General features: G+C 49.1%; 1 protein-coding gene across 2 annotated transcripts; it reads right to left on the bottom strand.

Annotated features, from left to right (window-relative positions):
* Positions 1–288: 288 nt before the first annotated feature.
* On the bottom strand, positions 289–27268 carry DIRAS2 (DIRAS family GTPase 2). Of its 2 annotated transcripts, none has more exons than XM_043565182.1 (2): positions 26747–27268; positions 289–4142 (listed from the first exon to the last, which is right to left on the bottom strand). In XM_043565182.1, the coding sequence occupies exon 2, from the start codon at positions 4104–4106 to the stop codon at positions 3507–3509; it is 600 nt and encodes a 199-aa protein (XP_043421117.1). In that variant the 5' UTR covers positions 4107–4142; positions 26747–27268; the 3' UTR covers positions 289–3506. The 2 variants fall into 2 exon arrangements, with proteins under 2 accessions (XP_043421117.1, XP_043421118.1); XM_043565183.1 differs by lacking the exon at positions 26747–27268 and adding an exon at positions 26444–26568.
* Positions 27269–27533: the final 265 nt, after the last annotated feature.

Below are 27533 nucleotides of genomic sequence, written 5' to 3' on the forward strand. Positions count from 1 at the left end.
GGGGGCCGAGCAGGAGACACGGGATTAAAAGGGAGCTTTTCTTCACTCCTATGGAGCCCCTACCCACTCCCACCTCACCCTCCAGGACTGACAGGGACCATCTGGGGAAAAAAAAAAACAAAAAAAAAAAACCTCCTGGAGACACTGTCCCCAACCCTAGGCCTGCCTGACAGCCTCCTGTCCAGAGATAAGCACATCAAAGTAGCTTCAAGAGAACTAGGTTAAGACCCTCACCGGACCCCCTCCACCCACCCCCCCAAAGAACCAGAAACATCACCACCTTCCAGCCAGGGGGTCAGAACTGAAGCTTTATTTCAATCAGTTTCTTTATTTTCAGAACACCACCGGCAACTAGAAACAGGTATGCAAGTGTGGTTTTTATAACTGAAGAGTCCATAAAATAGATAATGGGATTGTAACAATAAATACACCTGAAATATAAAGATACACATTGATACCCCACACGTATAAAAGTCATGCTCTGTAAATACTCTGTCCACGTACTGTCTTTGTGGGGGACCGAGTTCCAGGATGGAGCTTTGAGGGTTGACACGTGTCCCGTCACCTATGGATGTTTCCAGAGAGCTTCCGCAGGAGCAACCTATTACCAATCTCGACAAGGAAATTAAGTATCACAGAGCAGTTCTGAAAATATTGAAGAGTTGTTTGTTCTACAAAGAATGAGCATTTCTCAAACGTTAGAAATGGTGAAACAAATGTACCAGCTTACAGGTATGTACAATGTATTACTTTATACTTCAAAAATGCAGGAAGATCAATTATATATACACACATAAAATATATGCATATAATCGTAGATCGGATGAACAATTCAATATTGCTCTTGTGTTGGTCTTGCCGTATTGCACGCATGCCCGGGGCATGCCCATGGCTTATCACCAGATAGAGGACGTACTGGTGGGGACAGAAGGCCACTCATGGGAACCCCCATGCTTGTCCCCGGAACGCCATCGTCAAAGCAATACTTGGAGTTCCGTAACGTGCCGTGGCGAGGTCGGAAACTTCTGTGCCCACGTGCGGTTGTAGGACGGGTCCTCCGGAACAGCACTGCGTACTCAGGATGGGGCCACGTACACGCCACACGCACCTGATTCGGTGGGACCAACCCCCGAGCCCGGAGACGATCGGGGATCTCCTCAAAGACTATTTTGAGACGCTCCTCAAACCCTCAGTGCGATTCACCCAAAATGACATCAGGACGAAGACCCGTGCCTGTGGCGTCCACAGCCTTCCTATAAACCCACGGGCAAACTATGAAGGAACGAAACACATCCTGAATGCACTCTAGTTTTCGATCATGAAGAGTTTCTCCCACGGATGAAGCTTTACACACTTTAAAGGCAGACAGTGACGAGAGAGGGCGGGCGGGATTCTGACCCATATCAGTAGGAACGGGACGGTCGGTGGGAGCCTCACCCTAGGAGCCTCAGGGACCTGGCGGCCCGGGGCAGACCCCAGCCCCCCCATTTTGGCCAGGAAGGCCTGTTTCTTCTTCCACTTATCCAGTCTCCAAATTACAAACTCTCTGAGAATAGAAATAGAAAAAAAAAAAGGGATAGGTTGAAAAATAAATGTTCTAGAAAACTCACCAACTACGTGTGAATGGGAAGCTCCCAGAGCAGCCGCCGGGGGGTGGGGGGGTTGCGTCCATCGGGACTTGAGGGGACCTCGGGCCGGCTCTCCGACCCTGCGGGCCCCCGGGCTGCTTCCACACCTTCCTTGCTCAAGGTTGCTCCAGGAGGCCAAGAAGAGGGGTGGGGTGGCTGGTTCCCAAGGGTGCCTCCACACACGGCATGTGCCACCAGGGGAGTCACACGAAGAGCCCAGAGGATTGTCAAGACCAGGACCTTTAACCAGAAAGGGCCGATGGAGATGTTGAGTGCACAGAGGTGCCGGCTACGGCCGCCCTGCCCAGGGGGGCCGTGAGGACACAGCAGGTGCAGAAGAGAGACGCAGAACCCAACGGGGTGCATGTGGACGTCCTCAACTGGCCAATTCTGCCCGGCGGCCAGGGGCTCCCCCGCCCCAGCTCGGCCCGGCTTCTGGCTTCCTCTGCCTGCCGCGTAGCAAGCAGCTCTTGAAGGACCTTTCCGGAGTGGGGACCAGCGTGAGCTGTGCTGGCCAGAACAAACAAGAGGAGGCTTCTGTTCCAACAAGGAGGCAGGTTCCACCTTCTGGAAGCGGAGCCAGACCGGCCGTGCCCAGGACAGAGCAGCCTGCCTGCCTCCAGCCTCCGTCCAGTCTCCAGGCCAGCGTGCAGAGACCGGCAGAGGCCGTGATTTAGTTTGAAGGATACGGAAGCACACAAGGTCATTAAGAGGAAGAGAGAATTGATTCCAGAGCAGACTCCGCATCGAACAGCTCTTAGGAGACATTTATAATGGAGCATGCAGGATAATCTACTATTACTTGAACACATTCTCCAGGAGTATGCTTCAGCTATAGACAGATCATCAAAAACACAGTGAACGACTTCTGTTTCAAAGTAGTTCATTGAGGTGCTAAAGAATGGCGTATACAGATCTCTGTGTCATTTGGAAAAATGTATGTGCTTCTGTCTTGGGATGGCCTTTGTTGGCTGTTGCCCAGCTGGATATAGACCGAGTGATGGAAAAGAGGGAAAACCATCGTGGAGGGGGAAATAATGGCCTGAAAAGAGCTTCTTTCATTGCATTTATTTAAAATCTGAGGGCTAGAAGGAGTGTGCTCCTCGTGGGTCAAGGGGAGGAAAGCACACTTCTAAAACCCTCGACGGGTGACATTGCTGAGATGCTCTAGGAAGTGTCACGATATCCTCACTCGCACACTGAAGGACCAAGCAGGATGCCCTTAAGTGAACTCATCTGTCACCGGCCGTGAAATAATTAAAGGGGAGCCTGCTGACCAGGTCTAGTGAGGTGAGAGCACCCCTCAGAGCCCGGGCCGCCAGTCAGCTGGGAATCGACAGTGAGCGCGCTCTGGGGGACGCTGTGTCAGTTTACGTCCAATTCAGCTACAGAACTGTGAAATGGAACAACGTGGGCCAGGTGTTCCCTTCCCCACCCCCCCACCCCCCCCCACCCCGCCCCTCCCGCCCCTAAGGGTGCCCAGCTCTCGAGCTGGGTGGGCATAGCTCCAGGGTCACATGCCGTCACATGCATGCAGATGGGACCTAGTCCTGTACTCAGATCGCTCGTGGGCGCGAGCCCAGAGCCCCCGCTAAGGGCCAACCCACCTTCAGAAACGCCCAGCCCCCCACGAGGTGCCCCGGGGTGCAGGGTGCATGGGTTCCCATTTTAACCGCTGGGCGGAGTCCCTGATTCCGGAGAGGGGGTGCTTACGGGCGGTGGCGTGAAGTGCCCTCTCGGGGACAACGGGGCACGTCTCGGTCAAGATGCGCTAGTGAACACGTGGGCATCGTACATGCTGCCCTGACGACGGGGGGGTCACGTGGGAGGGGACGGGGGCGGGGCGGGGCCAGGCCCCGCCCCCCGCTCCGCAGGGCCTCACATGAGCACGCATTTGCCCTTGAGTTTTTCCTTCCTCTTCTGCTGCTTGCTCTTCTTGCCGTCGATCTGGAGGCTCACGGTCCTGCGCTTCTCCAGGTTGAGCAGCTCCTGGAAGAGCTCCTTCACGTTGTGGTTGAGCTTGGCCGAGGTCTCCATGAAGGCGCACTTCCACCGGCGGGCCAGGGCCTCGGCCTCGCCGCTCTCCACCTCGCGGCTGGGGCTCTCGTCACACTTGTTGCCCACCAGCATGATGGGGATGCTGTCCACGTCCCCTTTGATCTCGCAGATTTGCTCGTAGATGGGCTTGAGCTCTTCCAGCGACTGCCGGCTGGTGATGGAGTAGACCAGGATGAAGGCGTGGCCCTTGGAGATGGACAGGCGCTGCATGGCCGGGAACTGGTGGCTGCCCGTGGTGTCCGTGATCTGCAGCGTGCAGATGCTCTTGTCACAGCTGATCACCTGCCGGTAGGTGTCCTCCACCGTGGGGATGTAGCTCTCGCGGAACGTGCCTTTCACAAACCTCAAGACCAGCGAGCTCTTGCCTACGCCACCTGCCCCGAACACGGCCACCCGGTAGTCGTTGCTCTGTTCCGGCATGTTGCTCCACAGCCGCGGCTCGCACCCAGGAGGCACCTGGCAAAGGAACCAGACGTGGGAGAGGATCGGTTTAAAAAAAAAAAAAAAAGGAAGGAAAATCTTGACGAGGATTGCTTTACCCTCTTTCGATAGCTTAAAAAGAACCAGAGGGATACATTTGTTTTCGAGCTCCCAACGTAAGAAAACTTGAATTTCATTTAAAGATTTTAGGGGCGCCCGGTGGCTCAGTCGGTTAAGTATCGGACTCTGGACTCCGGCTCAGGTTGTGATCTCACAGTTGGTGAGTTCGAGCTCCGAGTCAGGCTCTGTGCTGACGTTGCAGAGCCTGCTTGAGATTCTCTCTCTTTCTCTCTCTTTCTCTCTGCCCCTCCCCTGCTCTCTCTCTCTCCCCAAATAAATAAATTTTTAAAAAATGGCATCAAGGTCACTGTTTTATAAGCATTACAAGAAACCCTCTAGATAATGCACACTCAGTGCTTACCCAGCAGAAGTTCCCAGCATTAGAGGACGGACAGGCACAGAAAGGCGTCTGTTACACCCCGCGTGGTAGCTGCCATGGTAAAGTCATAAACAAAGGCCGAAAGAGAGCCTGCTGGGGCATCCAGTTCTGTGTGGGGCCCTGAGGGGAGATTTCACAGAGGGCCGGGTGAAGGTGTGAAGGGATGAGGGGCAGGTCACCCAGAAGACAGGGTCCCTTGCAGATGCCCAAGGGTGCGAAGGGAGCCAACACGGTGTCAGGGCAGACAGCTGGCGTGCATGGACATCTGGGGCAGAGCTGGCAAGCAGGGAGCGGTGGCCTCATCAGTCGAGATAAAAGGCCAAAGAGACAAGTAGGTTTGGAGAAGCTGAGCAGGAAGCAGCTGGGCCCGGGTCAGGTTTGTAGGACACACAGGTGGAGACAGGTATCTGGTAGGCGGCTGGGCTGTGGTCTGAAAACTCAGTAGGGAAGTCCAGGCTAGTGATAAGGATGTGGGTTTCATCCATATATAAAGAGCACGCTAATAAGTGAAAATCAGCCAGGGTGAAGACGTATAGTGAGAGAGAAGATCAAATTCCAAATCCAGAGAACTTGGCAAGTCATCTACTTCAGCTTTCTGCACCTGAGTTGCCTGCACCAGAAAATGGAGATAGTAACACCACCTTCTCCTCAGAGCTGCTCTGGGGTGTTCGTGAGACGAGGACTGCCACCCAGCACAGTTGGGGGCCCAAGCTCTCTAGCTGTTTAGTAAGGACTAGGCAGAAAAGGGGGTCACAAAGGAGCAGCAGGGACAGGAGGAAGAACTGGAGAGAAGGTAGCAAAATGCCAAGAAAGCCCAAAACTGTCAAGAAGTCATGGGGCTCGTATAGCTATACACACCTACGTTAAATGAGAACAAAGATCTCAGATCAGTAACTTGATCTCCCACCTTACAAAGAGTCAAGTAACGCCAAAGGAGGAAAAATGCAGGAAATACTAGATTACAGTGGAAGTCAGTAGAATAAAGAATAGAAAAACGATAGAGAAAAATCAAACTCAGAAGTCGGGTTTTTTTAATAACAATAAAATTAACAAGCTTTTTGCTGGACTGGCCAAAGAAGCAAGAAAACTCAAAATGTTAACATGAGAAGTGGCAGAGGAGACATCACTACTGACCCTGCAGAAACATAGTTATCAGAGGCTCCTGTGACCAACTGCATAGAAACACGCTACATAACTCAGAGGAGGCAGACCCAAACTACCAAAGCTGAATCAAGCAGAAATCGAAAATGCGCAAAGACCTACATAGCAAGACAGTAATCAAAAAACCATCCACAAGGAAAGCCGGGTCCAGACAGCTTCACGGGATTGATTATATTGGATTAATACCAATCCTTTGCAAACTCTTCCAAAAAGTTGAATGGGAGGATACACCTGTCACTCTCTCTGAGGCCAAAATTATCCTGATACCAGCTTGAGATACAGAGACATGACAAGAAAACCACAGAGCAGTATCTCTTCTGAACACATACAAAATCCTCAACCAAGACTAGCAAAACGAATCTACCAATGCATAAAAAGGATTATACATCATAACCAAGTAGGATTTATGCCGGGCATGCAAAGTCGGCTTAACATCCAAAAATTAACATAACATGCCATATCAATAAAAGACCAAAAGCATGATAATCTCAGTAGATACAAAAAAGAAAAAATTGACAAACTTCAGTACTCAATCATGATTTAAAAAAAAAAAAAAAAAAGAGCACATCAGGAATAAAAGGGAACTTCTTCCTCCAGAAAAGAACGTATTATGAAACACCACAGCTAAGACAGTACTTAATAATGAAAGATTGTTTCCTCACTACAATCAAGAAAAAGAGCAGTGTCCCCACTCTTGCAACTTCTATTTACCATTTTACTGAAGGTTTTAACTAGGAGAATAAGTCAAGAATGTGAAATAAAAGGCATCCAGATTGGAAGGGAAGAAATGAAACTATTTATTGCAGAAGGCACAACCTTGTAAATAGAAACTTTTAAGGAATCTTCCAAAAAGAAAACTAATAAACTACTTCTAAAAGGTTTTCAAATATCCATATAAAAATCAACTGTATATCTCCACACCCGTGATGAATAATCTGAAAACAAAATTAAGAAACCAATTCCATTTACAACATCATGAAAAAGCATAAGATACTTAGGAATAAAATTAATAAGGAAGCATAAACATTGTACTCTGACAATTAAAAAAAATATATTGTTGAAAGAAACTGAAGACCCAAAGGAGTGGAAAGCCACCCATGTTTATGTACCAGAGGACTTAATTTTGTTAAAATAGCAATATTCCCCAAATCACCTACAGATTCAGCGTAGTCTCTACATAAATTCCAATTGGCTACTCTATGGAAATTTCCAAGCTGATTCCAAAATTCACCTGAAAATTCAAAAGGCCCAGAATAGTGAAGCAATGGCGAATTTAGAAAGAAAGAAAGAAAGAAAGAAAGAAAGAAAGAAAGAAAGAAAGAAAGAAAAGGACAGGAGGGAAAGAGGGAATGGGGGAGGGAAGGGAGGAAGGACAGAAGGAAGGAAGTTGGAGAACACATACTTCCTGATTTCAAACTCACTGAGAGGAGCAGAAAGACACTATACATGACGACATTGTCTACGGATTCTGAAACGGATTCACAGATACACAGGAACAGATCCAAGCCCCCAGTGTGAGAAATAACGTGTTAAAGTAACAGGCTCGGCTTTATCCCTGATAGCCAGGCGATGGAAACAACCCATATGTTCGCGGTAGAAATGGAATATTCGTACCATAAAAGGCAACGCATCAGATTAATACATCCCTATGATAAGAAAAAGCGATACCAAGAGTGGAACATGCAACACGCTGGTTGAACGTGCCAGTTGAGATGCGCTCCACAGCCCGCTGGATGCTGGAAATGCCGCCCATCTTCGTGCGGCTGGGGGTTACGGAGGAGTTACGCAGTGGTCTTGCGGATTGTTCAGAATGACCGTATTCTTTCAAACTTATCATGGAAATGAAATATCACTTACAAGCCAGGAAACCCAATAGGGTTGATTCTCAGACTCAAGTTAAAGGAAAGTACCCTTGGAGATGGAGTGTGGTAGCTTTGATCTGGGGGCAGTAAGAGGTGAAGGAAGTCTGGCAAACTTTAGGTTGACTGGGATGTCCTGAGCTACGAAGGGAGTCAAAGCATCTTGCAGTGCGTGTGGGAGCAAGAACAACCGTGGAGATGGCCAGAAAGACCAGAAGTGGGGCTTTCTCTTTAAGGAAATTGAGGGCTGAGGAAAGAGGAGGGGACAATCAGCCGAGGTACTATGGGGGGAGACTGTAGGGATCGGCTGTGCATATTCAACACAGCAAACCCGGAAGAAGGCAGGAGTCACTGAGATCCAGAATGTACACAGGGCAATGGGTCTTCACGGAGAGAAGAGCGAGATCAGGTGGAGGCACGGGACCCCGTCCAGACCGGCCCCTCGACCCCAACCACCTGTCACGTCTCAGCTTAACGTGTTAAAAGGAACAAATGAGAAGCGACATAATGCATATACTTGGTTAAAGAGATAATGGAGATCGTAAAACACTCTTTCATCCACACAGAGGCCCCTTCCCTCCCTTGACAGCTTCTTTCCAGAAACAACCACTGTTAAAAAGAACAGAAATTCAGTTATCACTTCCTGGTGTGCACCATGAGAATTTTAAATAATGCACTCATTGCTTGAAGCGTAGAACTTAATGTCTTGACTTACTCACTTTGGACCATATCTTTCTGCGAAATTAGCACACTACCTTCCTCCATTGCCTGATTTTTGTGAGTTACACTCCATTTTTAAGCACCTGCCAGCATTTCAGCTTCCCAGATATAACATTTACAATTTGTTCCAAAATTTATATTAAGTCTTCTGTACTTGCCTGCAGGTTGTTTCTAAACTCTATCAAGAAACAGCTTATTGAAAAGGTTTTGTAAAGATTTTTCAATGCAGAAGTCGATAGTAGGACTGAACCCACTGAGGGGAAAGGTCATCGTCAATCAGACTTTGCTGACTGATACGTAATCTTCTGTGTCTGCATTGTTGGGGTCTTGGGTTGGGTTGGGTTTTTTTAACCCTAGTTTTTTGGGGGTTTTTTGCTTTTGTACCTAGGTCACTCTTAGTTGCCAATTTGTCTTTTTTTTTTAATTTTTATTCATTTTAGAAAGACAGAGAGCAAGTGGGGCAGGGGCAGAGAGAGTGGGAGACACAGAATCGGAAGCAGGCTCCAGGCTCTGAGCTGTCAGCACAGAGCCCGACGCGGGGCTCGAACCCACAAACCGCGAGATCATGACCTGAGCTGAAGTCAGACGCGCAACCGGCTGAGCCACCCAGGCGCTCCGAGTTGCCAATTTCTCTGTTTCAATTTATTGTCACCTTGCTTGGGTCCATTTTATGTTTTGGCATGAACATTACTGGTAAGTTCTTTTAGATGGCATTAAAACTTCTGAGTCCATGCCACGTTCCCCTGATTGATGCAATCCTGCAGCCAAACAAAGTTGCAAGTATTTTCTCCACAGATTTTAAGGACCATGCGTCTTTTAACTTGGTCATCACCAGGGATGTTGGTGTGAAATCCAAAGGCGGTAAGATACTCTCTCCTCTGTAGGGAACTCGGGATTCTCCCTTCTCTTTGGCAGGTGGGGGTTTCTCTTTATTCTGAGAGCTACGCCATCCCACCAGGATATATCTAGAACTGCTTTTTGACTACATTTTTTTTGGGGGGGTGGGGGAGGATTAAAAACCTGATCATTTCCGCAGCCTGGGGAAATTTTTATTTTTTCTATTTTTAGGAAGTGCGTCATCCCAACCCCTCTACTCCTCTCTCTTTATGGAACTCTTATTAGGTGATGGCCCGAGTGTACCTATTCTTAATTGCTCTAGAAGGGCTTTCCTTATATTTTCAATCACTTTTTTCGTACTCTGATTTTGCCCCTCTCATAGAAGCGCTTTCTTATCTCGGACAAGGGGATACCTTGCGGGCTTTCAACAAGAATGCTACCTGCGATTTGTTGCCTCTGTTCTTATCACGTATCTGAGATATCTCTGGTTATGTCTGTTCACTGCAATCTTCCTCTGTCATGGGGTTTCCACCAAATGTCTGCTGGTCCCTGGTTGTCCCCTGATTTATGAAAGAAATCGCCACCCGGCTGGGAGAGACAGCTAGGGCAGTTTCTCTGGATGCACAGATCTGTCCACCAAAGTCTCTTCTGCCCTGAATAGGACAACTGTCTGCAATGACCCCTTTCTACTTTCCTTTTCTGGGACTTATCTGGACGAAATGATCACTCAGCCCCTCACCCCTCTGAAAAGCTTATACACAGACAAATGAGGGAACGGATCAAAGAAAGAGAGTAAATAATCCATCCCAAAGGATCACAAAAATATAAAAATGTGTGTCTTATACTAAAGAATTCAAAATGAGACGTTTTAAATACTGAATGTTAGGTTAGAGGTACAGTATTATGATTTATAAGAAATATACATTTGATCGTTCAGATGACGAAAATATATTTTTCAGGGCACCTGGGTGGCTCAGTCACTTAAGTGTCTGATTTTGGCTCAGGCCATGACCTCACAGTTGGTGGGTTCAAGCCCCGTGTGGGGCTCTGCGCGGACAGCACGAGCCTGCTTGGCTTCTCTCTCCTTTCTCTGTCTCTCCGCATTTTTACCCTCTCTCTCTCAAAATAAATAAACTTAAAAAAAAGTTCTTTAAATCGACTACTAATGAAAGATAAATGGGTCACTTAAGTAAACATAAGAACTATTATCGACTTTACAACACAAATAAGGACACTTTTAAAAGAAATTAATTTTCAACGGAATGTAAATTCTCTAGGTAGGAGCGTGTACTTTTACACACTTTTAGAATTTCGATTTAATGGAAGATTCATTTCATGTACCTTCTCAGCTGATCCTAAAAACTGAAAGATCTGATCGTTAGTGGGAAACATTTGCCAGATCGTAAAGAGTTAAACAGCTATGGTCTGTCTTTCCCTAAGGAAGCAGACTCAGTTTTTCAGGAACCTTGTTTCCTGGTGTTCTGGAAACAGCCCGCCCTGCAGTGTGGGGACAGGTGTTGAAGCAGGTGACACATCTGCACCCAGATAATGGAGCCACCGTCTCATGGCGGGGGGCCCGGGGGCACCCAGATATTCATGGCAAGACTCCTAACATCTGCAAAAGTGAAACAAGTGGGAATATATTGAGGCATGTCTTGGATTGGAAGCATTAGAATACATTATTCTTTAAGACCTTTGTTGTCGGGAGGCAAATAACCTCGCAGCTTAGGCACAGGAAAAAGATTCACTAGTGTGTGTCTGCTACTATTCCATTTGGAGAAAGCATCATGGTCAGGAACGCCCAAGGCCCAAGTAACATGCATTTCATCACACTTTTCAGACTCCCAAGAGCCTGGCCGTATTTGGGGTGTTTTCTGCCTTCCTCCTCTTCTTTCCACGGGAAATGAAGAGGCAAGTCATGTGAATAAGCAGCAACACCATCTCCTTGGTCAAAGGATGGGTCACCGAGGTTGACCCTGCAGCTGGCCCTGCAGGGAAATGAACACCAAAGCACGAAGGCGGCAGGGACACGGAGACCCTGTGGACATGGAGAAAGAACGCGTTCCATGCGGGGCGTGAGGCTCAGTGTGCTGTGCGCAGCCCGGGGCCTGCCTTCGCCGTGAGCCTGTTGAAACGGGGCTCTACGTGATGCGTACTTGCTCAGGTTGGTTTCCAGGTTTGGCCAAATAAAAGTCTGCAAGGTTGGCAAGTGGCTACGAAAGAGTCCCTCAAACCATCATCGGTTAGGTTGTTACTCATGCTTTTGGGGTCAAAGCTAAGATCAGTGCCCAACCTGCCCAACCTGCCCAACCTGCCAACCCAAGGTCATGAAGATCTACCCCTGCTTTCTTCTGGAGTTTGATGATTTTAGTTCTTATATTTAGGCCATTGATCCATCTTGAGTTGATTCTTGAATACGGTGTGAGGAGGGGTGTCAGGTCACTTCCCTGTGGATGTCCCCTTGTCCCAGCACCATTCGTTAGAGAGACAGTTCTTCCTCCACCAAATGATCTTGACCCCCTTGTCAACAATCAACTAGCTCTCGGGCCGCCTGGGTGGCTCAGTCGCTTAAGTGTCCGACTTCAGGTTAGGTCATGATCTTGCAGTCTGTGGGTTCGAGCCCTGCGTCGGGCTCTGCGCTGACAGCTCGGAGCCTGGAGCCTGCTTCAGGCTCTGTGTCTCCCTCTCTCTCTGCCCCTCTCCTGCTCACTCACTCTCTCTCTCTGGGTCAAAAATAAATAAACATTAAAAAAAATTTATTTTTAACTCAACTAGCTATAAATGTGAAGATTTCCTTCTGGACTCCATTCTATGCCATTGGTCTATGTGTCTCTTCCTATGCCAGTGCCGCACTGTTTTGTCTACCGTAGCTTTGCGTTAAGTTTTGAAATCTGTTAAGTATGAGATCTCCAGATTCGCTGTGCTCTTTCAAGACCGTTTTGGCTCTTTGGGGCCTCTTGCAGTGGCGTACAAAAAATAAATTAATAAATCAGACTTTGTCAAAATTAGAAACTTCTGTGCAACGAAGAACATTATCACGAAAGTTAAAAGAGAACACACACACTGGGAGAAAATATATATTCTGATGAGGATCGAATAGGAAGAATATACAGAGGACCCTGACAACTGAATAACAAAAAAGAAAACAAACCAGCTAAAAAATGGACAAAGGGCTTCTATAAACATTTCTCCAAAGAAGTTCTACCAATGGCCAAGAGGCACAGGAAATGATGCTCAACACCACTAGTCACCGGGGAAAAGGCAGATGGAAAACACACTGAGCCCCACTGCACACCCAGTGGGATGGCTACTAACCAAAATCAAAGCAAAAGAACAACAACAACAACAGACAAATACCTACAGGATTCCACGTAAATGAGGTCCCCGGAGTAGTCACACTCCCAGAGATGGTGATGGCGTGCGCCAGGCTGGGGGGCAGAAGGAGTGGACGGTGTTTGATGGGGACAGAGCTTCAGTTTGGGGAGGTGAAGAGTCCGTGGACGGAAGGAGGTACGAAGGCGTGAACGTGCTTACGGTCACTGACTTGCACGCCTGAAAATGGTAGATCTCCTGTAATGTGTATTTCGTCACAATAGAAATATACGAGTGTGAGTGAAAACATTTTTGGCAACAAGCAAGTCACTACAAAGAGACCACGCTCCTGACGTGAGCGCAACGGACAGCAAGCAGTAGGGCACACACCCTCACCCCTTTCTCGTCCACATCACACAGCAGAAGCAATATGGGTCTAGTCTGACCTGACAAAATCCCGATGAGACCAATTACGATTTGCACCTACTTCCTGGCCCTAAGTATAGACTGCATTACAGGTGACATGAAGCGTCACCATTAACCAGGGCACTGGAAACCCAGCCCAGCCCGGTGGACTGCCTGGTCCAATATGGTGGCCTCTCCCCATGGGAGTTCCTGCTGCCCTGAAGGGAGGCATCCCACACTGGATTTTGAGCGCTTAGTGTAAGAAAGAATTTTAAATTGATAGTGATTGTGATATTGATTGTAAGTTAAAATGATGTTATTTCAGATACATCGGGTAAAGTAAATTACTTAAAATAACTTCCCCTGTGTCTTTAGTTTTTAAGATGTGGTTACTTTGGAAAATGCAAAATTACGTACATGGCTCACATTGTATATTTACTGATATGCAGTGTTCTAGAACAAACCCCTATACTTTTTTTAGCAAAATTTACCAACATGTTGTAATGAATCCAATGCGTTAGAAAATGTACTTAAACGTGATTTTTTTAGAAAACCCTTAGAATCGTCTTCTAATTAACAGTGAAAGCCAAAAAGCCAGAAGCCAGAAAAAAATACTTATTTTCCTGTCGTGGCAAAGTATATGAAATGACACACCAAAGTGCACGGTGACAAACTAAAATGCATTCCTTCTCCGAATCCCCTAGAAAGATAAATAGATAGTAGTACTTAAGTTAGGAAGAAACCAATATTCCAAGTTTCTCAGCAGAGAGATTGGCTACGGTTGAGAAAAAGTACAAATGTTCCAAACACACTTTAGTGTGTCCATAATTTGCTGGAATGATTCTCCTTCAATAATAAGGTACTTTGGCACAAACATCCTTCACTCAGTGTTTGTTTATTTATTTGTTTGTTAGTTTGTGGTCACTCCCCCCACTCCTTCTCCAAAATCCGCACCCGCAAAGGCGGGGTGGGGTCCCTGTTGGATTCACTCACCAGCACATCAGGGCATCCAACCCATCGTGGGAGAAACACTCAGCAAGTATCGAATGATTATCTGCTGTTGAAATACATTTTTGTGAGCGGACCAAGGCAAATCCTACCAGAGAAGACAAGTGAATTCCTCAAGGAAACAAAATAAAGGTTTGAAAAAAGCCTACATAAGAGCGACCCCTCATAGGTTGGCAACGTCAACCTTACAAAAGGATGTGTGGTAACATTGTAGAGACAGAACCAGAGGGGCCGAAGTTGCTCCATCACTCGGGAAGTGCTTACAGCAAGAAGTTTAAGCCAGAAGTCCCCAGGGGCTACGGATACCATGCATTTGGACATTTTATTTTATTTTATTCTATTTTATTTTATTTTATTTTATTTTATTTTATTTTATCTTATTAATGTTCTCTCTTCTCCAATTTCATCTACTCCCCGACCCTCCCAGCTCTGTGCAGTTTGTTCTCTGTATTTATGACTCTGTGGCTATTTGTTTAATTATTTTGTTTTTCAGATTCCACAGATAAGTGAAATCGTGTGGTGTCTGTCTTTCTCTGTCTGACTTATTTCACTTAGTGTAATACCCTCTAGGTCCATCCCTGTTGTGTCAAAAACCTCGCTCTTTTTTATGGCTGAGTAATACTCCATTGTCCGTATGCCACATCTTCTCTATCCATTCATCTGTCAATGGACACTTGGGTTCCTTCCACATCTGTACTCTTGTAGATAAGGCTGCAATAAACACAGCGGTGCATATATCTTTTCGAATAAGTGTTTTCATTTTCTTTGGGTAAATACCCTGGAGTGGAATTACTGGATCATATGGTATTTCTATTTTTAATTTTTTGAGCAACCTCCATACTGTTTTCCACAGTGGCTGCACCAGTTTGCATTCCTACCAACAGTGCACGAGAGTTCCTTTTTCTCCACATCTTCGCCAACATTTGTTCTTTGTCTTTTTGATTTCGCCACCCTGACAGATGTGAGGTGACATTTCATTGTGGTTTTGATTTGTATTTCCCTGATGAAGAGTGATGATGGGCATCTTTTCATGTGTCTGTTGGCCATCTGGATGTCTTCTTTGGGAAAATATCTATTCTGGTCCTCTGCCCATATTCAATCAGATTATTGGGGGTGGGGGGAGTTTGGTCTTGATTTATATAAGCTCTTTACCAATTTTAAATATTAACCCCTTATTAGATATATTATTTGCAAAGATCTTCTCCCATTCACTAGATCGCCTTCTAATTTTGTTGATGGTTTCCTTTGCTGTAAAAAAAGCTTTATATTTTCATGTAGTCCCAATAGCTTATGTTTGCTTTTGTTTCCCTTGCCTGAGAAGACCTACCCATAAATATGTTGCTAAGGCCAATGTCCAAGACATCACTGCCTGTATTATCTTTTAGGAGTTTATGGTTTCAGGTCTCACATTTAGGTCTTTTACCTCTTTGAGTTTATTTTTGCATATGATGTAAGAAAGTGGTCCAGTTTCATTCTTTTCCATGTAGCTGTCTCCAGCTGGCGTTTTAATTTTTTTTAAGTTTATTTATTTTGGGAGAGAAAGAGAGAAAGCACAAGCAGGAGCAACGGAGGGCAGAGAGGATCCCAAGCAGGCTGTGTGCTGTCAGTTCAGAGCCTGACACGGGGCTCGAACCCACAAACTGTGAGATCATGGGATCATGACCTGAGCTGAAACCAAGAGTTAGATGCTTAACCCACTGAGCCACTCAGGTGCCCCAACTGGTGTTTTTTAATGTAAAACAGGTATTTGTAATTTATAATAGGCAAAAATATATACATAATATTATACGTACATACATATAACATATGTTACATATACGGCAAGTATTTTTAATATATATAAATAATATATAGTAACGTGTAACATATAAAAATAAAACTTTATTATATACAATCAATAAAATAAATTCAAAATAAATTAGAAACAAAAATAAACAAATAAAACCTTATTATATATATACATAATATTATACATACATATATATAACGTATGTTACATATACAAGTATTTTTAATATATATATAAATCATATATATTAACATGTAACATATAAAAATAAAACTTTGTCATATATAATAAAATAAATTCAAAATAAATTAAAAACAAAAATAAATAAAACCTTATTATATATATAATATACATACATATATAAAACATATACAATATGTTACATACTGTATATTGTATATATTGTATATTGTATATATCGTATATTGTATGTTACCTATACAATTGTATATGTTATATATATGGCAAGTATTTTAATATGTGTAAATAATACATAATAATGTGTAATATATAAAAATAAAACCTTCAAGACACAGAAAATTCTTCCACATACTCTTTAAGGAAACTAGAAGCACCCACAAAAGTCCTTTCTGCCGCAGGGTGGCTTACCAGTTATCTTGTAGCAAAGAATACGGAAGTGTTGCCAAACTAAAAGGCAAGTCATGCGTTTATCTTTTATGCAAAAGACAATTGTTCTAAATCCACCGCCGTTTTCTGCATGGGAGATGGCTTTCACTAGTATGCCACATAGCAGATATTTTGCGAAAATAGGCAATCTCCTCTGTCTCTCTAACATAAAGATGAAATGTTAGACATTTTAGACGGGAGACAGGGGCACCGTACCTCCTTTGGAAAAGCCATCCTATGGAGACAGCAGTTTGGAAAGAGATGCATGAAAATGCTTCTGGGAGAGTGACATCACTAAGAAGGTGACAGGGTTGTTCCTGGCTCTGCTCCCCCCGACGAGAGGACCAACTAACACCTCTCCGAGAACCGGACGTCGCTTCAGAGGATCCCAGAACACCGGGGGGCCGGGGGGCGGAAACACCCCCTCCCCGCAGAGGCCAAGACAGACTGCGTTGCAGGGGACAAGAGATGGGGCCACACTGGGCGCGTGGCCCCTCCCCCAAGACAGCACAGCACCACGGGGAGGGGTCTCCCCTGAGCCCCTGCCTCCTCCGGGGAAAAAGGGAACCCAGGAGGGACCAGCAGCCTGCCCCAGCACTGTGGTCACTTTGCAGGAGCCCCAAGTCGAATTCACACCATGGGGACTGCAGGGAGATGTGGAGGGTGCTTAGCCACTGGGAATCTGACTGTAAACGGGAAATCTGAACAGACCGGGGAGTCAAGGGGGCTCCGCCTGTCCAGCGTCTGACTCTTGATCTGAGCTCAGGTCGTGGTCTCATGGTTTGTGGGATTGATCCCAGTGTCTGGCTCCACACTGTTGGCATGGAGCCTGCTTGGGATTCTCTCTCTCTCCCTCTCTCCCTCTCTCTGGCCTCCCCTGTGTGCTCTCTCTCTCTCTCTAAAACAAAAACAAAAACAAAAACAAAACAAAAAAAACAACAAAAAAACCCGAAAACAACAACAAAGAAAAGCCTTAAAAACTTCTTTTTTTTTTTATTTGTTTTAATATTTATTTATGTTTGAGAGACAGAGTGAGACAGAGCATGAACGGGGGAGGGGCAAAGAGAGGGAGACACAGAATCCGAAACAGGCTCCAGGCTCCGAGCTGTCAGCACAGAGCCCGACGCGGGGCTCAAACTCACGGACCTCGAGATCACGCCCCGAGCCGAAGTCGGACGCTCAACCGACTGAGCCACCCAGGCGCCCCAAGCCTTACAAACTTCTAAGTTATGAGACAAGAGTACTCGGGCTGTGAGGTACATCATGACGACGACAGCCAACGGTGGGCAGGACACGCGGGAAAGCTGAAAGGGTGTGAATCCTAATTGTTCTCATCCCAAGGAGAAACTTGCTTCCTTAAATATTTTTTCCTTTCTTGTTATTTTATCCATATGAGAAAACGGATGTTAGATGAACCTATTAGGGTAATCGATACCCAAGGGAGATAAATCAAGCCATGCCAGATGCCTGAAACCTATGCAGGGATGTATGGGACTCATTCGTCAAGCATGACGGGAAAAGAGGCTTCTGTTACGTGACCGTGTCAGAAGCACTGCAGATGTGCTTCTGTGCAGCTCTCCTAACTGCACAGTTTAGAACCTGAAACTCCAACTCTTTTTTTTTTCTCTATCATTTTAAAGGCGTTTCCAAATGAAGGGTCTCCATGAGTGTGGGAGCATCGAGAAAACGCACGGATGCAGCGCCCCTCAGTTCCACACCGAGGTGCACAGGGGACGTCAGAGGGGCCAGAGGACAGCTCCCTGGAAAGGTGCCACCTCGGGTAAAGATTTGAGAGAGGCAGTGGAGTGAGGTCTGGGCCCCTGGGGAAGAGCTCCCTGGCAGAGATAGCATCCCGTGGAAGCACCTGATGCCAGTGTGGTGTGCTCTAGGGCCACGGAAGATTCCAGAATGCAGGGAGGGAGGGAGGGATCGGAAAAGCAGGTGAAGTCAACACGTAATGGGTGGGGGCAGGAGGAGGCAGCTCTTGTCACAAGAAGGACGGAAGCCACGGAGGGTTTTCAGCAGAGAAGGGACGGCGGGGTGACCCGTGCTGTGTGGGACGTCCTTGAGGACCCAGGAGGGCAGCGTGGAAGCGGGAGACAGGACGTCCTGCCTTGGACCACGGTGGCCGCAGGGCAGGGGGTCAGTGTCCTCCCCGCCAAGATCACCCTCTGGTTCCAGGACCGCAGATGCCAGCCATATGCCAGCGATGTCCAACGGCATGTCCGCGGCCGGCCTCTGCCCGGAGGTGCAGGCCCTGTGCCCTCTCCCCGCCAAACCTCTCCGCTGGGATGCCTTGGACACACCCCCAAATAACGTGGGCACAACCGAACCGCCTACACCCCCCTCCACGCCTCCCCTTGCAACTTCCCTCGTCTTGGCCGATGGCGACGTTCCCTTCCGGCTGTCCGGGCCGAGACCCCCAGAGCCGCCCCCCCTGAACCCCTCTTCGTGTCCCGTGCCTCACATCCAGTGCACCAGCGGCCTCCAGCCACTCCAATCCACTCCCCAACAGCCCCAGATCACCCCTGCACTCTAGACCCTCCATTGGCCACACTGTCTCCCCCAGAACGAGAGCTAAAGGGCTCAACCCCCACAGTCACCTCCTGCTATTTTGCCCCCAGCTCACCCCAGCCACATCTGTCTCCTCGCTGCTATTTGGACAGCAGCTAGCACGCTCCTGCCCCCGGGCCTTTGCACAGGCAGTTACCGGTGCATGGACCGCTCTTCCCCTCCCCCACCTTCTGCAGACCTATGTTCGAATATCACCTTCCGGCCCAGACTTTGCCGACCACCCTATCTCACTGCACGATCCCAGCCTCAGCCCTGGAAGTCTATCCCCTCTTCCTGCCTTATTTTTCTCCACAGCACGTATTCCTTTCTGACACACTCGTAATTGACTTTCTTAAACCATAGGCTCCATGCGGGCTTTTTATCGGTTTCGTCCACTGCTGTCTCCCCAGGGCTTGCACACCGCCCAGCCCGTAGGAGGCGTTCAGTAAAGATCTGCGCAGAGCGTCAGCGAATCTGCGTTTTGCTTCTGACCAACAGATGGACGAGGGCAGACCACGCAAGGTGCCTCGGGCAAGAGCCACGCGGGCGGCGATCTTGGGGGTCGGCTCGAGGCGGCCAGGCACCTGCGGCTGCCACACGCGTTGAGCGGCATCTCGGACGTGGCTTCCGGGCCGCGGCAACACAGCGTGAACGAGGCCACCCCGCTTCAATGACAGCGCGGCGCTGTGCTCGTGATGTGTCATCCACGGCCCTGTGCTGGGGGAGCGCATCTGCAGGGCGGACCACGGCCCCGTGCGGGCCCCGTGTGGGGAGAGCCCTCCGCGCCCCAAGCGCCACAGCTGGAGGCCCCCAAATACCAGAAGCAGGGGGGCGTGACTGCCAGAGGCTGCGGGAGGGTCGCGACGTGAGCGGAGGCCGGTCGGGGCGCCGTGGCCATGACCGCACGGGCTTCGGAGGGCGGCGCACGGCCACCAAAGGGGGCCGGCTCCCACGGAGAAAGCGGACCAGAGGCCCGCTGCAACCAACCGGCCAAAACCCAGGCAGCCGAGCCTAGAAAGGCAGCAGGAGGACGGAACACAGGCAGAGTGACGTCAGCAGGGATGGGTGGCGGCCGGCTGGGGAAGGAGTTAAGACGCAAGCGACGGGAGATAAAGTGTCAAGAGAAAAACTCCTAAGGCAGAACTGGAGACACAGGATGAGAGCCTCTCCTGAGAGCACGCTGGGCCCAGGTCGGGCGTTAAGGGGAGATGGTGAGCTTGGGTTCCCGTGTAGCACGCGGCAAGAGTGTTTGGGCCCATCGAGGCTCACGTCGAGGGGGCAGGCGGGTGACGCGTGCTGGGCCGGCCATAGCACTGGGATCGGTCAGGGCGCGCTGTTCAGGGAGGGATTGAAGCCCGGTGTGGACGAGGCGGTGTGGACGAGGCGGTGTGGGAGAACCACAAGGCAACAGCACAGGGCTCGGACAGACCCCAGAATGAGTGCTGTGGGGGCAGCGGGTCTGCAAACATCACAGGGCGCCCCCGGAGGGTGGATCAGCCGTGCCGAGGGCCGTGTCGGGGAAGCACCCCAGGGAAGCACGGTCCTCAAAGAACGATGGAGAGAATGGGGGTAGGAACTGGAGAGCGACCCCCCGGCCGGGAAGCACGGAGGGTCCCTGGGGCACCCGGCGAGAGTGGTTCTGACAGAGCGAGCGCGAGGTGCAGCTTAGGAACGTTTCCTGGGGCTCTGGCTGTGGGACGGGGGGATGGTTGCAAATCAGTGGCTCAATGGAACCCAGTTGGGGCTTTTTTCTTTTTTTCTTTTTTTAATTAATCGAAGGCTGCACGGACATGAACGTGTACAAACATCAATGGGAAGGTAACAACGGAAGAGGCCAGCGGGATGAAACGCACGTCCCGGGAGAGCAGCTGAGCAAGCGCACTGAGAAGGCGTGCCGTAACCACAGGACGCCGTGGCTGCGGGAGGGGCGCCCCACATCCCTCCGAATGGGGGAGAGCTCCCAGGACCGACTAGATCCCCTGTGACTGTCACTGTCACGTGGAGCTTCAGAAGAGAGGACAGAAAGCCTGGGGTCACCTGGATGGCATGCGGCCAAACCGTGAGGACGGCCCCTGGACCTGGTGAGCCAATGCTCTCGGTGAGCAAAGAGCGTCAGAGGTCAGAAGCCGATGGGATGAGCAAAGCAAGGGCGCGGAGTCAGTAGCCGTGAACCACTAATCAATATTCATTTGCATCCGCTCTGCAGTTACCAGGCAGGTCAGCAAAACGTGCCGTAAAAGGCTGTGGCTACCGCCGCGTCTAGAATCCGACGGCAGGTGACGTCGGACGGTCCTTAGCACCAGCTGTCCTCAGCAGGCTTGTGGCCAAAGCTAGGATCCCCAGAATCCTTCCAGGGATGAACGGACTAGCGCCGCAAAAATATCAAGGAGGGGATATGCCTACGGAGGCAAAACAGCACGAATGCAGTTACAGAGGCGGGACTGCCCGTGCGGAGATGAGCTCAGGCAAGGAACAGACGGAAAGAGTTGGCCAAAGCAGGAACATGGATTTAACCAGACAGAAACCGGCGCGTCCCTGCAGACCCAGCTCAAAGAGCAAGACGTAAAGAAAGAAGTCAGTAGTTTAAGATTAACTGGAGAGCGTCTACACCAGGGGAGCTAGGAAGGGCCCATGCTGAAGGCCAGAAGGCCATCCAGAAGCAAGGTGCAATGTGAGACAGCGGGCTCCATGCCAGGCTGTGCGCGGGAAGAACAATCTGATAGCGAGAGAGAGAGAGAGAGGGGACCAGTAAGATGCCGGTCTGATCACATCCACCCGCTGGAACATCCCAGGAACCTCCCACAAGGGTGGAGAGGTCCCCGACAAGCTGTGTCTTCAAAACACCCCTGATGTGGGTGTCAGCAGCCCTGATGAACAGATGAGGGACCCGAGACCCCACGGTTGAAGCAGCAGCGGTCGATGCCCAGCTAGGGAGCAGGGGAACCTCTTCAGCCGAGAATCGGCAAACCCAGGAAGGCAACAGAGCCGATCCAAATCAGCAACAACGGAACCACGAGCTCAGGATGCTAAAATGTTCAGGAAGGAAGTGTTTTGTTTTGCTTTGTTTTTACAGTAACATCTAATATTGCCAAGCGACTTTCAGAATGGTCTTGCCTTTGCTTTAAAAAGACAATAGCCACATTAGGCAGCTAGGAACAGACAACCGTGTATGTTTTCTGACCCAGTTGCCAGGAACAGTCCCCTGCCAAGAGCATAGATCTGCTGCATAAAAGAGGGTAGGTCCTGAAACGTTTAGCGCGCATGTTGATCGATCAGTGGTACAGAACCAGCATTATAACTGGGTGTGACTACAACAGTAGGTATCTAGTCAAAGAGGAATAGGTACCCATTGATAGCTCATAGCTGAGAAAGAAAGATAAATGGGAGTATCGTACCCCCAATAGTCACGGGACTATTCCACAGTTTTCTTTAAATCCTAGGGGGTCTTTCCCAAGCAGGGGAGCAATGAGACAGCCCGCTGATCTTATGCGCCCATGGGTGATGGGAGGTGGGGGTGGTAGGGTTAGGAAGGTGTGTCCGAGTCCATAAAATAAGGAAAATACCAGTAAGCTGGATTTTTGATGTGGAGAACTGAGCGAGCTCCTGGCTTTGCGCTGGACTCAGAGACCCAGGTACTGACCATTTTCCCCCGAAGGTACACTCAACATTCCAAAGTCACAGGTACGCACCAATACGACCATCGGAGTGGGAAGATGACACGGGAAGGAAAGTGTCCCCTTCCAAGGGCCCCTCTGTCTGAGCTCCTCTGTCGTAAGCACATGGACCCTTCTGGACTCCAGCTTCAGCAGTGGAGGCAGGAGAGAGGAGAAAGACCTCGTAGACAGCTCCCGTGTCCTCTTACTTCCTCAGAAACCCAATCACTTTCCAGACATCAGTTAGCTTTAGAAAAACACTGCACAAACTCCTCTCATACAAGACGCTGCTCTCTTTAAACCTGCTATCCTGGCTTCTGAGACAGGCAGCCATGTGATGGAAATGACACCCGCCTCTCCATCACTCATGGACCACCGAGGCCATCCAGGGGCTGGATGAAGAAACCAACATCCTTTCATTCAGGTCCCTCATTTCTGGGCTTCAAGAAGTCAGTATTCACGGGTCAATTATAAAGCGTTACATTTCACGACGCTATTGAATGGTGTTGAAATGGACGGCAACATTGAAAATACATACACATACCCTAACGGATAATACGGAAAGATCTGTGAAGCATATTCAGTCACGCAGTAGATACTAGCTCACTAGTTGGTTATTGATTTGACAATGGATTTGCTGTTACCTGCCCACTAAAGAAATTTAAATATGAAAATTGAATGATCGCCGATGGGACACGGGGACTCAGTTGCTGACGTCCGCCATCAAGGATTGGACAGAAGCACACAGTGGTTGTGCAAAATGGCGGCACCCACCAGGTCTGCTCCTCTGTTTCTGCTACAGCAGGTCCTCTAGGCTGAATGCAGGTGGAATCCCCAAGTCTAGCCACTGGTTATTTTTCAGAGAACCAGGTATTTTTGATGCAAGTATTTAACCCAACCAGATATTTGATCCAACCCTCCCTTTTTACTAATAAAGAAGCAAAAATAGGTTTTAAGATCGCACGGCCAGCTACTGGTAGGGAAGGGTAGGGCACAGCTCTTACAGCAATTTGAGATCAGCTGTTTCTTTATTTTCGATAGTGTTTCAGTGGCTCAATTTAACGGCTCCTAATGTTTCAGCTTTTAAGTTACTTTGTCAAAAAGTTAATATTCCGTAGCCACGCTGGCCAATACAACAGCCAGCAGCTACATGGGCTATTGACCTCTTAAAATGTGGCTGATCCAAATTGAGATGTTCCATAAATGTAAGACTTGGCATGGAAAAAAAAACTTCTAAAATATCTTATACGTATTTTGTATCAATTACATCTTTAAACAGTCATTTTTGATAGATTGGTTTAAAGAAAATACCTTATTACAATGAATTACACCTGTTTATTTTTACTTTTCTAATGTGACTAGTAGGACATTTTAATGCATGCATGAGCCTCACACAGTTTATCTATACGGGGCAGTACTGATTTTGAGGACAACACTTCACTGCACTAAGGACAGACCCACCAAGGGCCTTTCTTTTCCTGATTTAGCCAGTGGCGGGAGCAAAAGATGTGAGGACCAGGGCACATCCACCCCGGGTACTGTAATGAATACTCAGCTGGTGGAGGGAGAAAGGCTTGCGAGAAACATCCTCTAGGAAAAACCGAAGCATCATTTGCAATCCGTGAAATAACTTCAGGTTCGTCCTTAACTGCACATGCGTGTGCCAACTCAACTTGTAAAAGAACATCAACAATCGTGGCGGCATGACAACCACCACCTGCCTTTCGGATTAAGAGCGGATATTTCCCTAGAAAAATCATAACCAAAAACAATGGCCTAGAAATCAGCTGTCTTTAAAGAGACAGCTGTCCATTGTGAATACCCCAACCAGACAGGCAGATAGATAGACAGACAGACAAATATATAGAAAGAAAAATGGATAGAAAAAATGGACATAGATAAAGATATAGATAGATAGATCGATAGACAGACAGATAGATATCCAACCCACCTTAAAAGTGACAATGGGACACAGGGGTTACCTGAATTGCAAGTTACAGCTCAGCACTGAGCCCTCTTTAACTTCCAACAGTTTGCAGGCAACCTCCTCCCCCCGCAGAAAGCCAGACGCTCCTCTTTATAACAAAGACATTTTTTTAGTGCAAAAGTTCACTGCGTTCATCTAGGGGGAGGAATGATGCTTTCGTCCACATCCGTAGGTAACTTGCAACACACCAACACACCACCTAAGGCAACAAAGTAAGCACGGACATGTTTTCACAGTCACGGACGCATTCTCTGTTTGACAAAGAACGCTCGGCATTTTTCAAAGGTTTTAATGTTCCAGAAAGCTGTGCAGGCACCCGAGTGGAGACCGTGTTCCCTGATGGCTGAGAATGCCAGATTGTCAGACAGGAGCGCAAAGGCACTCCCACAACTCGGAATTGGATTTGTCTGTCTTCTGAGCCTCTCCTCACGAACAACTATTAAAGCCGTAACAAGAAAAGATTCTGGAGGTTTCTGCAATAAGCGTGCACACAGAATTGCCGTCTGCAGAGGTAACCCAGGAGGAGGAAGCAGCGACCCCAGGCGATGGAAGGCAGTCCCCTTTCCCCGCTCCCCTGCCTGTGTTCACCAGGACCATTGCCTGACCACCAAAGGAAGGGCCATGTGTTAAAGAGCATGAAAATGTGTCCCTGCCTGGTCTCTTCTCTTTCTGTAAGATCAACTACGGGTCTCCTGGTGCCTCGGCCCATAGGAATGCCGGGCTCCTGCATTTCCAGAGACAGAACTGTTGGCAATTTGCAATTTCAGGCAGTGGCCAACAACAACAACAACAAAAAGTATTATTCCCCTCCCCCAAATCTGTTAAATTTATTCTAATTTTACCCTCCCCTTTTCTCTCCCTCCCACTCCACCTCTTCAAATCCAAATGCCACCGGAAAAGAAGTGCATTCGGACTGATCTGGATGTAAAATGCTCCGGGCTTTTTTGGTTACCTAGAAAATCTTCTTTAAAAAGAAGATTTTATAGGTTTTTAGTTCAAAGCAGGAAAGGTCTCCTGTGCTAAGACGGGCTTCTCACGTGGAAGGGGGGGTCGTTCGGAAGACAGTAAGGGCGAATATGCAAATAGATCCCTAAGGAAGGCACGCTGTGTCACGGCTCCGTTAGGACTGGACGCCCCCACCAGCTGTATCTCAGCGTCCAGCGGATGTGACCGGGGACGCACAGGGTTGCCACTTTCCAAGTCTCCCAAACCCCCAAGGATGGGTATTGGAGCTTTAAAGGAGAAAAACAGCATCCTCGGCCGCAGCGCGGACTGGGGCAGAGGCTCCCGCAGGGCCAGACGACGCCAGCGGTGCCTTGCAGGGAGCGGGAGCCCACAGGAGTCCTTGTCATTTGGGGGGCTGCGGCCCCTCCCCTCCCCGGCCCCTGCGCCAGGGCAACAGCGAGGGGCGCACGCAGACTCGGGAGGCACATGTAAGGGGAGAATTGAAATATTTCGCCACGTCCCAGCCCAGCCCGTGAAGGGCCGCTGAGGGAAACCGTGCTAAGCCAACAGCTCTCATAACGCGCTGTCCATCCTTCCCACTTGGAGCCACGTCTCGTGGCACTTCCGAAAATCCACTCAAGCAACTTCCCCGCTGCAAACACCTGCACCACAGCACCTTCTGAAGCACCAACTCCTGTTTGGGAAGGGATCCCAAAGAATGTGCAAGGTACGGATCTCTCTCTCTCTCTCTCTCTCTCTTTTCAAGAACGCGTTTCAGACCAGGGCACCGAGACGCACACCCTCCCCGCCAAGGATACAGAAATGCGGCTTCCCGCTCGCCAACTCCAGGGGCCGTGCTGCTGACTCGCCCTCCCGGTGACGGCAATCCCTCCTCGGGGGGCTCCAGGCGCGGAGGCCCCGGGGCCGCCGGGGCCCCAGGGCGGGCGCGGCGCAGCCAACGGCCGAGGAGGGGGATCCTTACCTGAGGGGCAGCGCAACTGTGCTCCGGGCTTGTCCCGAGCTCGCCTGGCACCGGACGGGGTAGGGCCGGCTGTGCCGCTGCGGGCTCCTCCCGAGGCGGGCGGGGCGCCGCCGCCGTGACGATGCCGTCAGCTGCTCGCCCGCCGTGCGCCCCCCGCGCCCCGGCACCTGCGCCCCGCGCCCCCGCGCCCCAGAGTCCGCGCACCTGCGCCCCGCGCCCCCCGCGCACCTGCGCCCCGCGCCCCCCGCACCTGCGCCCCGCGCCCCCCGCGCACCTGCGCCCCGCGCCCCGCGCACCCCGCACCTGCGCCGCGCAGCCCGGCCTTCCTCCTCTCGCTCTCCCTCTCCAGTCACCACTTCCGAGCTGGACCAGCTGCTGCAGCGGCGGCTGCTTTTGCTCAAATGGCGTCCGCTCGCCTCCAAAGAGCTTTTAGGTGCCACCTACTGCATGCTCCTGGAATCGATGGCCGGGACTGGAATTTTCTGAGAATTCAGTGAATTAACACCCTTCCGTGGCAAGTGCGCCGGATTCTTTTGTTTGGGATCGTTCACACCGTCAGCTGCAATCACTACTAACCACCCAGGCTTTTCTTTCCGCGTCCAGACGCTGAATGAAAAACCACCTCGTTTCGAAGTCGGGTGAAATAGGGCCATGCCGGTAGCCAACCACACGCTGCAGATTAACGCGTTCTGCTTTAACAAACCCCTGGGACAAAACCACCCCGGGCGGTCTGGGGCTGGAACTGACTTTCCACCGAATAGTTTCGCATTAGCATCCGGAGCAAACAACCAGCTTTGTTTTCTGACATTGATAAACCATTTTGTGTAGGAAGCATTTGCCCAGAAACAGGTGAATCAGCAAGAAGCAAGATTTGTGGCTAACAGCTCTGTGCCAACGGTTTTTAAACGCTTGCCTGTAACCCTGATGGAATATTACATTGAAACTACGGGTTTGAGGAATATTGCCTCGCCCTACTGAAACCCAGTCTTTTTTAATGACAATTTTTCCCAGAGAACTGGGCAGTGCTTTGTTGTTTTTCACGTTTGGTGTAGCTTATAGAATCCCGTTTCCCTGTTCTGAAACTGTCTTG

Source organism: Prionailurus bengalensis, chromosome D4 (assembly GCF_016509475.1).
Source record: "Prionailurus bengalensis isolate Pbe53 chromosome D4, Fcat_Pben_1.1_paternal_pri, whole genome shotgun sequence".
NCBI lineage: Eukaryota > Metazoa > Chordata > Mammalia > Carnivora > Felidae > Prionailurus > Prionailurus bengalensis.

Coding starts and splice junctions, on each gene's coding strand:
- DIRAS2 (XM_043565182.1), bottom strand. CDS start 4,106: ATGCCGGAACAGAGCAACGACTACCGGGTGGCCGTGTTCGGGGCAGGT.